At 43.5% G+C, this 15,756-nt stretch overlaps 1 protein-coding gene across 1 annotated transcript in view; it reads right to left on the bottom strand.

Moving 5' to 3' along the window:
* The window catches only part of LOC136877348 (mitochondrial import receptor subunit TOM20 homolog), a 31,222-nt gene extending 19,783 nt beyond the window's left edge, over positions 1-11,439 (bottom strand). Inside the window, exons 1-2 of the mRNA XM_067151311.2 lie at positions 11,233-11,439; positions 11,022-11,116 (exon numbers count right to left, since the gene is read on the bottom strand). Coding sequence (XP_067007412.2) covers positions 11,022-11,116; positions 11,233-11,356 — 219 coding nt within the window. The 5' untranslated portion in view covers positions 11,357-11,439. The remainder of the gene's footprint in view (positions 1-11,021; positions 11,117-11,232) is intronic.
* Positions 11,440-15,756: the final 4,317 nt, after the last annotated feature.

Below are 15,756 nucleotides of genomic sequence, written 5' to 3'. Positions count from 1 at the left end.
ACATCTGTCTACTGGCTCAACGGTTCAGAGATATGGAAGAGAAGATTAAGCTGTTGAAGGAGGAGGCAGAGGATGCTGGACTTAAAATAAATATTAATAAGACCGAGGAGATGAGGGTCAATTCCAAGATTGATGATAAATTGTCTATAGATGATAAAGAGGTAAAACAAGTAGACTCTTTCATATACCTTGGGAGTATGGTTACTACGACTGGAGGAGCAGAAGATGACATTAAGAGTCGTATTAAGAAGGCAAATGGTGCTTTTGTTCAATTGTATCCTATATAGAAAAACAAGAGCATTTCTAGAAAAACTAAGCTACGAGTTTTTAACACAAATACGAGTTTTTAACACAAATGTTAAGTTTGTTCTGCTTGTGAAACGTGGAAAGTTACCCAGAAGACGACTAAACAGCTGCAAGTCTTCATGAATCGCTGTCTAAGACGTATCATCAACAGAAGATGGCCGGATGTTATTTCAAATGAAGATCTATGGGAAGAAACTAACCAGCAGCCAATTGAAATGCAGATAAGAGAGAGAAAATGACATTGGATAGGACATACTTTAAGGAAGCCCGCTGGAGCCATTGAAGACAGCGCTTGACTTGAACCCCCAAGGTGCTAGAAAGCGTGGACATCCGAAGACGACCGGGAAAAGGACGATCGAAGAGGAATGTCTAACAGTGGGATAAACTTGGAATGATGTGAAGAGGTTAGCCAACAATAGGAACAGATGGAAGTGTTTCACGGAAGCCCTATGCTCCAGGAGGAGCAACAGGAAATAAGTCATAAGTAAGTCTGAGTGACTCAGACGGTTGAGACGCTGGCCTTCTGACCCCAACTTGGCGGGTTCGATCCTGGCTCAGCCCGGTGGTATTTGAAGGTGCTCAAATACGTCAGCCTCGTGTCGGTAGATTTACTGGCACGTAAAAGAACACCTGCGGGACTAAATTCCGGCACCTCTGCATTTCCGAAAACTGTAAGAGTAGTTAGTGAGACGTAAAGCAAATAACATTATTATGATTAATGAATGACAGATGAAATGAAATGGTATTGCAGAGTGTTGCTGGAATGAAAGATGACAGGGAAAACTGGGGTACCTGGACAAAAACATGTCCCGCCTCCACTTTGGCCAGCAAAAATCTCACATAGAGTGACAGAGATTTGAACCACAGAACCCACCAGTGGGAGGCCGGCGTGCTGCCGCCTGAGCCACGTCTGAATTCTGTAAAGCATATAAAAAATTGAGATCAGATTGACAGTATCATAGTTTTCTTGTAAAAATTCTACAGGAAGTCTCCCAAGAGGATGAGACGGCTATATAATGTACTTGATGTCCTGGAATGTGAACTACTCAAACCTCAGTGTTTGTATGCCGTTTGCTGGGTTGGGAGCCAAGTGCAAGCTATTACTGTACTAGTAAAAGAATGGAAGTGTTTCATTTTTCACCTAAAAGATGTAGGAACCAAGAAAGGAAATTGCAACAGCAAATGGAATATTGATTTTTTTTTGCATCTTTCAGATTTATTCTTACTGCCCATTTCCTGATAGATTTTTTAGAAATATTTCCCCAGCTCTCCCTCATCTTTCAGAAGAAATATATGCTAAGTCATGCGAATTGCCATGTGGAAATCTATTTGCACTTTGGAAACACTAACAAAGTAATAAAACATTAGATATAACTGCAGATACACTGACTGACAAATCCGTGCGGCAAGCGAGTGAATCATATTTCAGTGTCCATGATCTTGACAAAAAATATACCATTGTTAACCTTCCTAATAGCAAGATATACACGTTGCTGCGCGAGTCTCTACTGCTTGCTGTGATTGGTTAGCCACGGCAAATGATATTTTGTGTATATTTAAGCTAAGTAATTTTTAAATAATGACAGAAATTGTAATAATAATAATGTTATTTGTTTTACGTCCCACTAACTACTTTTTACGGTCTTCGGAGACGCCGAGGTGCCGGAATTTAGTCCTGCAGGAGTTCTTTCACGTGCCAGTAAATCTACCGACACGGGGCTGTCGTATTTGAGCACCTTCAAATACCACCGGACTGAGCCAGGATCGAACCTGCCAAGTTGAGGTTAGAAGGCCAGCGCCTTAACCGTCTAAGCCACTCAGCCCGGTGACAGAAATTGAAATTGAAGGAAAGAATTAGGTGATAAGATGGCAGGGTTTGTATATTCTTTTCTAACTCATAGTTTCAGGCAGCTAAAATGGAATAAAAATGTACTCTTTTCTCTACAAAATGTGGGGCGATTGACCTCCCCTCACCTAGTCGCCACTACTAACAATTCTAAATGTTGGTGGCAGGCTGTAGTCTGCGAAAGAGTAGCCCACCATGTCAGGACTACTGCCAGATAAGTAGGATTACAAAGCACAGAACAGCCAGAGAGAGGATAGGTTGGCACCGGCTGGAAAATATTTTAAAAGCTGTTACAAAGTGGGCTAACTTGGACCGAAGAACGATGCTTTGTTGTTTGCGGCTGACTGAGTTCACAGACAATACTACCAAATGCTGACGTAAACACAGGTTGAGAGGTGAGAATAATTTTTCACTGTTGGTTTCTTTATAGCTAGAATATAATTATGGCAGCTGTGCCGACTCCCTCCATAAATGGGGAATACTTAATTTAGCAGGGTGCAGTTGTGTTGCTGTGAAGCAAACAGTTCGGCACATTGTGGAGCAGTGTCCTCTAACTGCCTACCAGGGAAACCCAAGAGACTTTTTTCTGCTCTCACCCTTGTGTGTTGATTATGTAAATAATTTGAACCTGTAAATACTTTAAACTGTATTGTATTTATATGTAATGTGATGTTTTAGCCATACACTAAATAAATAATAATAATAATGCTGAGTGAAGCGAGGCATAAGAGGGTTAGACTTTATGTACACTGACTGACAGAGCAAATGCAACACCAAGAAGGAGTGGTCAGAACTTTATGCCAATTGCAGGGTAGACTGACGTCACTGAGGTATGCTCATGATGTGAAATGCGCCGCTGTGCTGCGCACGTAGCGAACGATAAATGGGACACGGTGTTGGCGAATGGACCACTTCGTACCGTGATTTCTCAGCCGACAGTCATTGTAGAACGTGTTGTCGTGTGCCACAGGACACGTGTATAGCTAAGAATGCCAGGCCGCCGTCAACGGAGGCATTTCCAGCAGACAGACAACTTTACGAGGGGTATGGTGATCGGGCTGAGAAGGGCAGGTTGGTCGCTTCGTCAAATCGCAGCCGATACCCATAGGGATGTGTCCACGGTGCAGCGCCTGTGGCGAAGATGGTTGGCGCAGGGACATGTGGCACGTGCGAGGGGTCCAGGCGCAGCCCGAGTGACGTCAGCACGCGAGGATCGGCGCATCCGCCGCCAAGCGGTGGCAGCCCCGCACGCCACGTCAACCGCCATTCTTCAGCATGTGCAAGACACCCTGGCTGTTCCAATATCGACCAGAACAATTTCCCGTCGATTGGTTGAAGGAGGCCTGCACTCCCGGCGTCCGCTCAGAAGACTACCATTGACTCCACAGCATAGACGTGCACGCCTGGCATGGTGCCGGGCTAGAGCGACTTGGATGAGGGAATGGCGGAACGTCGTGTTCTCCGATGAGTCACGCTTCTGTTCTGTCAGTGATAGTCACCGCAGACGAGTGTGGCGTCGGCGTGGAGAAAGGTCAAATCCGGCAGTAACTGTGGAGCGCCCTACCGCTAGACAACGCGGCATCATGGTTTGGGGCGCTATTGCGTATGATTCCACGTCACCTCTAGTGCGTATTCAAGGCACGTTAAATGCCCACCACTACGTGCAGCATGTGCTGCGGCCGGTGGCACTCCCGTACCTTCAGGGGCTGCCCAATGCTCTGTTTCAGCAGGATAATGCCCGCCCACACACTGCTCGCATCTCCCAACAGGCTCTACGAGGTGTACAGATGCTTCCGTGGCTAGCGTACTCTCCGGATCTCTCACCAATCGAACACGTGTGGGATCTCATTGGACGCCGTTTGCAAACTCTGCCCCAGCCTCGTACGGACAACCATCTGTGGCAAATGGTTGACAGAGAATGGAGAACCATCCCTCAGGACACCATCCGCACTCTTATTGACTCTGTACCTCGACGTGTTTCTGCGTGCATCGCCGCTCGCGGTGGTCCTACATCCTACTGAGTCGATGCCGTGCGCATTGTGTAACCTGCATATCGGTTTGAAATAAACATCAATTATTCGTCCGTGCCGTCTCTGTTTTTTCCCCAACTTTCATCCCTTTCGAACCACTCCTTCTTGGTGCTGCATTTGCTCTGTCAGTCAGTGTATTTACCACCATTGGATTCTCTACAGAATATATACTGAATGAAAAAAGACCTAACAAGGTTAGGAAACTTAAAACCATAGGTTTATTCTCAGCATAGTGTGTGTGTGTGTGTGTGCGCCATCCAATCACCACTGGTTTAAGACATCTACCTAGGCAAGTATATGCACTGAATTATAGGAGTGATTGCTTACTGAATAATTTCAACCAATAGAAGCTTTCCTTCACCCAGCAACTTTGGAAAATGTCCTCCATTTCATAATGTTTATTTTATTTTACAGTTTTGTTTTATGTCGCACCAACACAGATAGGCCTTATGGCGATGATGGAATAGGAAAGGCCTAGGAGTGGGAAGGAAGCGACCGTGGCCTTAATTAAGCTGGTGGGAAAATGGGAAAGCATGGAAAACCATCTTCAAGGCTGCCGACAGTGGGGCTCGAACCCACTATCTCCCGGATGCAAGCTCACAGCTGCGCGCCCCTAACCGCACGGCCAACTTGCCCGGTTTTCATAATGTTTTATTAAGTAAGGATATCATACAGAGAGCATTGGTTGGTCCCCGGCAGTGGCCATGAACACAGAGTTATAGGATAGAGACTGGAATGAGCGTGGCTTAGCATGTCGTGCTTTGTTAATTAAATTCCGAAATGCAGTGAGCCGTGCCAAGGTTATGTTTTCAGACGTATGTGCTACTTATCGCAGCTCACGTGCTAGAAATGTTGTGTGGACCAAAGAGAGACCTCATGAGAGAATGGGCGAGAAATCCCCGTACCCCTCTAACTGTTTTGTATCAAATGTTACTTATGCAGGTTGGTAGCTATATTACTTCTTATTAATTGTTGGAATCATGTTCTGAAATACATATTGTCGCAGTTAAGTGTTAGTGTGAAGCCATGGCAGATGTGAGCGGTAAGATTTACACTATTGAGCAGTTAGAGGCAAGAGTGTGGGTTCACGAATGACAACACAACACAGGGCAGATAATGTGACAAATTATGGGAACATTCCAGGAAAGATTTAATAAGGTTCCACCGTGAAAAGCGACACTTATCAATTGGAACAGACGTGCTTTTGTCTAGGGCAGCATTCGCGGAGTGGAAGGAAGAAGATATGAGAAGAAACGTGCTGAAGCCTGTGCTTCAATTGAACAATCTTCTATTAAGTCGACGCTTAAACGTGTTTCGGAACTCGGTATACCGAGGATAACAATGCGAGATTATATTACAAAAGACCTTACATTCAGACCTTTTCGACCGACGTTCGTAAACGAGTTATCGGATAGAGACCGGAATGAGCATGGTTTAGCATGTCGTGCTTTGTTAACTAAATTCCCAAATGCAGTGAGCCGTGCCAAGGTTGTATTTTTAGATGAATGTACTACTTATTGCAGCTCGCGTGCTAGAAATGTTGTGTGGGCCAAAGAGAATCCTCATGACAGAGTTGAGGTGGAAAGGAACCCGCCTCACATAATAATATGGGCAGCGATGACATCACAACATCTGCTTGGAACGTACTTTTTTGAAGGGACGGTGAATGGCGCAAATTATTTACACATATTACAAACATGGTTAATATACCAGCTTGAGGAAAGGGACCTCACAGAATGCATATGGTTGCAGCAAGACTACTCGTTATGGGGAGTCATTAAGGCACATGTATCTGCATGTCGTTATCTACAAACGAAGAACTGCGCAATGCTGTTGAGGAGGCACTTTGCACTATAACAGCGGACATGCTCAGAAATATGCCACGAGAACATGGAGGCATATAGATATGTGTTTACAGCATGGCGGAGAACATACAAATCTATTGGACACTTTATAGGGACTTAACATAAAAGAACATTTGATACTAAATAGTCACAGGGACTTCTCGCCCATCCTGTAGTGTTAAGGGGCCTAACTTCTAGGTCTTCAGCCCACATTGAACATTTCTCTCTCTCTCCCTCCCCCCCCCCCCCCCTTCCCTACATGTAATATGAGGTAAAATGTATAAGATCGTACTTCTTAATTTCTTGTACTGTTACCAATTTCTCATGTTCTAATAAATTAAATCTGTATGTATTACATTTCCTTGCCAACACTAAATAAATCATAATTTAAATATAAAAGTCGGTGCATGCACTTTTTCTAGCAACAAATGTGGGAAGACTTTATGTGGTGTCGAAATAAAGAATTTGCTCCACAAGAGTTATAACATATGTTAGTTTCAATGCCGCTATTCTTACCTAGAAATGTTTCCAGACGAGAGATGTATTCATTACGTTTGCCAGGGACCAACCCACATTCCCCTAAAAGTATATTTACTTTTATAACACAAAGTAAAGGTCCACTGCTTCTGGGTACTGACCGGCATATTGAAGATTAAGATGGCATTCCCACCAATGAAGAGAGAATCTTGTTACCAACCACTGCAGAAAGAAGAGTAAAGAGGCTGGCGAAGTTTGCAAGTGTGATGCCTTAATTCCTCCTCTAATCCTTTAATCGCGAGGCTTACGCCAGAAAGAAAGGTCATTTAGTACCTGTAATGTATTTTTGCACATCCAGGCCGATCTCTGTCATAACAGTGGCCGTACACTCCCTCTGAGAGTCTTCCTTTTTAAATATTGCCACGGCGCATACTGTCCGCACAGCAAGAAAAGAAAAACAGCCTTATCAAACCAACAACCAATAGTTGGCAGCAGTGCTATTCTACTTACCTAAGCGCTACTAGTGGAAACCTACGGGTGGTACTTCCATACCTGGTTCAGGACTGTAAAAAATATTTAAATTATGTTTTAGAGTACCTGAAGTAGCAGAGAGAAGAGATCCTTCCTGGACGCTTGCTTGTGACCATCCCACCCATCCCAAAAGCTACTTTTACTTAAACAGTGGAATTAAAACCGGGGCCGCCTAAAACTGCAGATTGCCACTATTTTCTTTGTCCCTATTGGCTGGCATCAATCAGTTGTGAAGGGCTTTGACAAAAACAATGTTATTATTCTCTCCGATAGGGTTCGCATGAATTGTAGCAACAGGGTTACCACATTCAGCAAAAGAAGGCAACAGCGGTTGTTTGAAAGTAGAAATGGCATGTGCTGGATGTGATTTCAGTATAAACGACATTTGTGTTTTGTGTACCGATCAGGTTAAATTAAAGGATTATTTAATAACCCACGGAGTAATTAAGGCTTCTATTCCTTGTGGATCGTGTGCTAAGGAGCTAGAAGTGAAAGTTTCCGGCACCAAGCTCCTTTTTACTTGCCGCAAAAGCACGTGTAATTTTAAGAGATCTGTGAAGGTGGGAACTTTCTTAGAGGCTCACCTTTCGGCTGTAAAAATAATCCGTTTTGTGGCATACTGGTTATTAGGTAAGAGGCCACAGTACTCTTACATAAAACACGAACTGAAACTTAGTTCCGAGACTATATCAGACTGGAGTCTGTTCTATTGTGGAAATAGATGAGGCCAAATTCGGCAAGAGAAAATACAACCGCGGCCGTAGAGTTGAAGGATAGTTGGTCTTTGGGGGCGTAGAAAGAGCCAACAATAAGAAGTTCTTCCTCGTGCCCGTAGATTCCCGTGACAGTATATTATTCCCGGCAGAACGATAGTGTCGGACTGCTGGAAAGCATATAACTGCCTCCAGAATGAGGGTTTTCTTCATTTGCAAGTGAACCATTCGATCCAATTCGTGGACACTCCCAGGAGTGAACAGGTCCATGCACTGAATCAACGACGACTCGCGGGACAGGATATTGCAGTGCACACTAACACAATTGAAAGGAAGTGGCGCACAATACGCGAATCCCTATCCATATCAGGTCACAAGAAACAACATTTCAATGGCTACTTGGCAGAACATCTGTTTACGTACTGCTACCCCAGGGAGGAACGGATCCACCAGTTTCTACTCGCTGTCAGCACGTTGTATCCTCCGCGCCAATGAAGGTATGCGAGATGCTGCATAACGTTACTTTTTGTCATTTTGTATTTTGTTCCAGGGTCTTGTCACTACCCGGATTCTAACCATCCAGATGAATGGTCTAAACCATCCAGTCCAATGGTCTTGTCACGCGAGATACTAGAGACCTAAGGGACGCTTCGCGGCTTCTAACCGTCCAGACCAATGGTCTAACCTATCCAGACTAATGGTCTTGTCACTAGCCGGATTCTAACTGTCCAGACCAATGGTCTAGTCACGCGGTATACTAGAGGCCTAAGGGGCGCTTCGCGGCTTCCAACCGTCCAGACCAATGGTCTAACCTATCCAGTCCAATGGTCTTGTCACGCGGGATACTATCCTAACCGTCCGCACGGCAAGAACCAGTCCAGGCCAATTGTGTTTCCTCCTTTACCTAACATATCTAGACCAATTGCGCTCTTAAAACAATAATCACTGAGCTTGATAGCTGCAGTCGCTTAAGTGCAGCCAGTATTTTGGAAATAGTAGGTTCGAACCCCACTGTCGGCAGCCCTGAAAATGGTTTTCCGTGGTTTCCCATTTTCACACCAGGCAAATAAGACCTATCTGTGTCGGTGCGACGTAAAGCAACTAGCAAAAAAAAAGAATAAATCACCACCACCACTCCTGCCACGCGGCGACTCATAGGTTGGTAGCCTTGTATAGCTCACTCTGACGTCAAGCGAGCCGTGCCATATTGTTTGTGTAACAGCCGTGATATCTTCCGAGTCGCACTAAGTTCGTGCGGAGCCCTGCCATGCTGGCTCGCTCACGAACCAGGTACGGAACATTTACCAACCCAAGTATTAAACAAAGTAAACGTAGGACAGTCACTTCGCAAGCACCACATAATTGTGCCTCGTGTTACTAACATTGCGGGGCAGACTCTATAGTTATGCCTTGTCCGTTATTAAAGTTTGAAATATTACAACAGCACCATCTCACCATACATGTTCCCCTATTGGCATATCTTGAATCCACAAACTTTTCATAACCGAGAAGGCTGTTCCTTGAGAATTCTTTCCAGAAATAGTTCCTCTTCTGAAGATTACTGAGACAACTGACTACTTATCATCATACATACTGAGAAAAACCTTCCATTTACAAAATATGTATTAGAATAGGGTAGGCTGGTAATTCCCTTATTTTTACAAGATCTACTACTATGGTTGAAATAACTCTCTTCTCCACTTATTTCATTTCAAGGTAAAGCAGTTCTTTTAATTTACAAATTAGAAATCCCTGCTTCCTATCAATGATGACTCAAATACTGCCCAGATCTTGCACTTGTTAATTTCTCTCATTTCAGGTTACCTTAAAATAGTACGTAATGAGCAATGACACACCCCATTGCGGACCCAGACGAATGGTCCAAAATTAAGCTGACACTACCTCAATTAATTATATTAGTAATAAGTTGGTGAATGACATTTCTTAGAGGGAGGGTCGTTTATTGCCTGCCGGGACGGGATAAGGGAGTGGCGGTATGGCTGCCATGGAAACGAGGGTGGGGCGACTGCGGATGCCATGGAGATAAACCTTCTGGGCAGCTCGTCTTGCTGGGAGTTGCCAAACCTCTCACTTCACTTGTGAGTTAGATCTTGTCACAAGCAGTTCAGTGTGAGTGGCATTCTATTTCTGTTTTGTGGCCGTTAGTAAGTTTCTAACCGGGCGAGTTGGCCGTGCGCGTAGAGGCGCGCGGCTGTGAGCTTGCATCTGGGAGATAGTAGGTTCGAATCCCACTATCGGCAGCCCTGGGGCTGTATCTTAATTAAAGCCATGGCCGCTTCCTTCCAACTCCTAGGCCTATCCCATCATCGCCATAAGACCTATCTGTGTCGGTGCGACGTAAAGCCCCTAGCAAAAAAAAAAAAAAAAAGTAAGTTTCTAATTGTATTTTGAATACTATTTACATACATACGTACAATAATTGTATTTTAATTTATATTTTGAGTATGATGAAACACGCCAGGTACTCTACCGCTGGGTGGTGTGGAAAAGAGTACACATGATTTATGACCCCTCCGTCCTCCCCGCGCACCCTTTTCCCCTTGAACTCACTTCTTATTTGTTTTACATCCTATACTTATGTCAATAAGGTGTTCAGAGACAAATTATAGGACAAAGGGCATGGTGAAAGATTTGTCAGGCTTTAGGTACCACCCCTGTTAAAAGAATAATAATGTTATTGATTTTACGGTCTATAGAACCTTCAAATACCACCGGACTGAGCCAGGATCGAACCTGCTAAGTTAGGATCAGAAGGCCAGTGCTCTACTGTCTGAGCTTACCAGGCCAGTCCCTGTTAAAAATAATGCAACATGAGACCAAGTGTCACAGCAAAATTTGTCCCATTTGCAATCACTCCCATTACAGCGGAAAACAAAAATGTGAAGAAAGACCAGTTAAAGTCACAGCGATCAGAATGAAGGAGGGAACAAGTGAGCCGGAAGCGAGGGGTAAGAGAATGTAGAAAGAAATGCTGGAATGTGCCAACATCGTGAAATGCTACATGCAACGCTCCTCCCTCCAACCTTACCTGACATACGCCAACTTCAGGTAAGTCTAGTATATAGTAATTCGAACTAATGATACATGGTCAAAAAGTATAAGAGAGCTCCAGATGCAACTGTATAACAAGATACAGGTTAGAAAAGATAAAATTGATGGTGGGTTAAATTATAACCTATTAGGTATTAGAAAAATCTGGATGAAATTATAAAACTGTAACTATTAGTAACAAACACTTGTCACAAATACCCACCTCTTGAAGAAAGAACCTCTGAACTGCCTCATGATCCTTCAGGTCAGGTAGTTTGGTTGTTGGCGCTTTATTCGCTGCTTTACGGGCTTTTCTTCCTAGCAACACAATAAGAACATTAAAATTTGACTACATATGCCCTTAAACCTTTGGTTTAAAATCACAATCGTCACACAGTTCAATATAAATGATCACAAATCCAGACGAAACTCACTCTCTTTTAACTTTCTTCTAAAATTCGGATCACTCCTTCGTTTTCTGTCGAAATAAATGCAATAACCAATAAACAAAGTTCCGCAAATGCCAGCGGCAAGCCCTATAGCCGCTTTAGAAACCATTATCACAACAGTAACCAATTTCAAACTTCACCACTGGATTTCTTAAGTATCCATTTCCGACATTAAGCCATCTCGAGGGCGCTCGAGGGGGCGCTCAGAAAATATTTCACTCAGTCTATGCACCAAACGAGTGTCATTTGTCATTTGTTGCATTCTCCGTGATATTATTTACTCCTTGCTATATCCAAAACGAAAACTAAGAGGGAGGAAAACACTACATTTAATTTCATTTCAGATACGTATGCCTTAATATTAAAAATACATTTTCTCTCACAGACAAAAGTGTATTATTTTATATTTGTTGTAAGAGAAATTTATATTGTAAAGTTGCCTACGTGGGCATTGAATATGGTCTCTACTGTATTTGATATGGTCAAATATATTATTTTCAGTCTGTCAGTGTTGAATAGCTTTATTTACAGCTGCTGTTACACAGTTTCGTCATCTGAAACAGCATATAGAGTAAAACACACGTTTCAACAAATATTCCATTAACACGACGTAGGATATACTGAAGTCAAATACGTTCCTCTAGGGAGCGTGCACGGTGCAGTGACTCTATATGTACAGTGTGGACAGGTCCAGTCGAGTCGCCATGTTTTAGCCAGAAACTCAATCAGCTGATAGATGAAGGAGTGTGATATTAGTATTGTTTCAATAAAGAATAGACTAGTTCAATGTTTTAAGATGTCATTTACTTTGATTATACTGTATTTGTCATATGCATAGTTTGTATACTTGACGTAAGACTTCAACATTTATATTCATATGTGTGATACAAGTCTCTATTATTTAAGAGTTCAGAAAATCTGTGTTGGTAGCTAGGCATATAATAACAAATTATATTATAATGCATATGGCGTAAAATATTATAGTCATTGTCTTGCATAATGTATATAATGATTGTAAAGTTATCCTACATTTAAATTTAAAAAATAACATTACCGCATTTCAGATTATATGGTTTTACATATCAGAATATACAACGCAGTATCACCAAACTATATATAAAAGTGTACTCTTTATGTATGACTTATCGGTACGTATATAATCTTAACACGCCTAGAAGATAGAAAATATTATTATTAGTTAACCGATGGGTAAAAAAAATTGCATTAACTACCTCCATATTTATGCTAATATAATACACTGACTGACAGAGCAAATGCAACACCAAGAAGGAGTGGTTCGAAAGGGATGAAAGTTGGGGAAAAAACAGAGACGGCACGGAGGAATAATTGATGTTTACTTCAAACCGATATGCAGGTTACACAATGCGCACGGCATCGACTTAGTAGGATGTAGGACCACCGCGAGCGGCGATGCACGCAGAAACACGTCGAGGTACAGAGTCAATAAGAGTGCGGATGGTGTCCTGAGGGATGGTTCTCCATTCTCTGTCAACCATTTGCCACAGTTGGTCGTCCGTACGAGGCTGGGGCAGAGTTTGCAAACGGCGTCCAATGAGATCCCACACGTGTTCGATTGGTGAGAGATCCGGAGAGAACGCTGGCCACGGAAGCATCTGTACACCTCGTAGAGCCTGTTGGGAGATGCGAGCAGTGTGTGGGCGGGCATTATCCTGCTGAAACAGAGCATTGGGCAGCCCCTGAAGGTACGGGAGTGCCACCGGCCGCAGCACATGCTGCACGTAGCGGTGGGCATTTAACGTGCCTTGAATATGCACTAGAGGTGACGTGGAATCATTCGCAATAGCGCCCCAAACCATGATGCCGCGTTGTCTAGCGGTAGAGCGCTCCACAGTTACGGCCGGATTTGACCTTTCTCCACGCCGACGCCACACTCGTCTGCGGTGACTATCACTGACAGAACAGAAGCGTGACTCATCGGAGAACACGACGTTCCGCCATTCCCTCATCCAAGTCGCTCTAGCCCGGCACCATGCCAGGCGTGCACGTCTATGCTGTGGAGTCAATGGTAGTCTTCTGAGCGGACGCCGGGAGTGCAGGCCTCCTTCAACCAATCGACGGGAAATTGTTCTGGTCGATATTGGAACAGCCAGGGTGTCTTGCACATGCTGAAGAATGGCGGTTGACGTGGCGTGCGGGGCTGCCACCGCTTGGCGGCGGATGCGCCGATCCTCGCGTGCTGACGTCACTCGGGCTGCGCCTGGACCCCTCGCACGTGCCACATGTCCCTGCGCCAACCATCTTCGCCACAGGCGCTGCACCGTGGACACATCCCTATGGGTATCGGCTGCGATTTGACGAAGCGACCAACCTGCCCTTCTCAGCCCGATCACCATACCCCTCGTAAAGTCGTCTGTCTGCTGGAAATGCCTCCGTTGACGGCGGCCTGGCATTCTTAGCTATACACGTGTCCTGTGGCACACGACAACACGTTCTACAATGACTGTCGGCTGAGAAATCACGGTACGAAGTGGTCCATTCGCCAACGCCGTGTCCCATTTATCGTTCGCTACGTGCGCAGCACAGCGGCGCATTTCACATCATGAGCATACCTCAGTGACGTCAGTCTACCCTGCAATTGGCATAAAGTTCTGACCACTCCTTCTTGGTGTTGCATTTGCTCTGTCAGTCAGTGTATAAGTTAACATAATATACTGCACCATTCTACTCGTGGTACTAATATAAATAACGATAACCTACTACTCTTTACTGGAGAAAACAAGTAACTGCCATGGTCCCGGAGTAGTTTTGTATAGTGCTCTGCTAATGGCGACTACGATTTGATCCCCGCAAATAACAATTAAATTAAATTACTATACAATGTAGTTTGAGAAAATACTACCGGGTACTTATTGCTCAGTGAAAAGAAGCAATTATCTTAGTCCCGGAGTACTTGAATTTAGGATTCGGTTACCGACCACCCGCGATTCGATACCCGTGATGTGCGAATAATTCTGTGGCCTGGTTCGGTTAGTACTAGTAGATATCCGGTGTATTTTAAACATTCTATTTGCTACTATAGGTAATGAAATGGCGTATGGCTGTTAGTGCCGGGAGTGTCCGAGGACAAGTTCGGCTCTTCCGTAGGCGACCTGCGCGTCATGATGAGGATGAAATGATGATGAAGACGACACATACAACCAGCCCCCGTGCCAGCGGAATTAACTAATTATGGTTAAAATTCCAGACTCTCCCGGGAATCGAACCCGGAACCCCTGTGACCAAACGCCAGCACGCTAACCATTTAGCCATGGAGCCAGACGCTACTATCGGTTTTCCTAATACATTGTTTTCACTGTTATCATTACCTTCTCTTTCTACAGCTCTTCCCACAACTGTGGGTTTTTTGAGAGTGAACTGCTTCACACATGTGGGTTTGGCCCTGTTTAACAGTCGGATGCCCTTTGTGACGCCGATTCTATATGGAGGGATGTAATCACTATTGCGTGTTTCTGTGGGGGTTTGTAGTGTGCTGTGTTGTCTGAATGTGAAGAGGAGAGTGTTGGGACAAACACAAGCACCCAGTCCCCAATCCAGAGTTATTAAAATATCCCACCTGGCCGGGAATCGAAGCCGGGACCATTTGAACCTAAGGGCAGAACGCTGACCATTCAGCCACGCAGTCGGACTATTATTATCATTGTAATGTATAGGAAAACTCAACTTGTTGCTAGGCGGTACTTATAAGCACGCCCTTTAAGAGATGAATAGCCATTAAGGCTTCAATTCGAGAATATATCAATTATGATATACAGTGAAAATAAATGAGACATACATGTTCGGGAGTGAACTTTTCTGTAATTTTTGTTATGTACAGGTTTTAGAGGAAACATATTTACAGGGATATTTGGAAATTTGTGAAAAATAATATAATGGTGAAAATTGTTGTTATTTTTCCTTACACGGTAAAATCGCACGAAACGTAAAAAATCGGAAATTATAATCTAAACAACTTTCGTTATGTACAGGTTTTCGATACGTCGAATATTAACGGAGAAATCTGACCTTTACTGCCTTGGCCTCCATAAAATTACTAACCCATTTTGAATTATTATTATTATTATTATTATTATTATTATTATTATTATTATTATTATTATTATTATTATTATTATTATTACCATTATAATGCATGAGACAACTCTACTCGTTGCTGGGAGCGTCTTATGACGTGCACTTTCAGATCTGAAAGCAAGCAACTGTCCAATTTCATTTTAAAACCCTTTCCGGACCTGTTTTTTTAAATCTATAAGCAGAACAGCTTGGCGTAAACTCAGACCGCAGAAATACGTAAATTCACACACATTTCGAAACTAATAATAGTAAATAATCCCCCGTGTTTAATAAAAGCATATTTTCGGTAGTATTAAAATTAAAACAGGTAGCCTGTACTTTGCTGAAATTGCATAGAGTGCGGAATGCATATGTTTAAATCACCTGAGGGACTTTTGACTAAAACATGGTGGAGCC

The sequence above is a fragment of the Anabrus simplex genome, chromosome 7 (genome assembly GCF_040414725.1).
Source record: "Anabrus simplex isolate iqAnaSimp1 chromosome 7, ASM4041472v1, whole genome shotgun sequence".
NCBI lineage: Eukaryota > Metazoa > Arthropoda > Insecta > Orthoptera > Tettigoniidae > Anabrus > Anabrus simplex.
The sequence above is the reverse complement of the archived record's forward strand: the minus strand, read 5'-3'. Positions and strand labels throughout refer to the sequence as shown.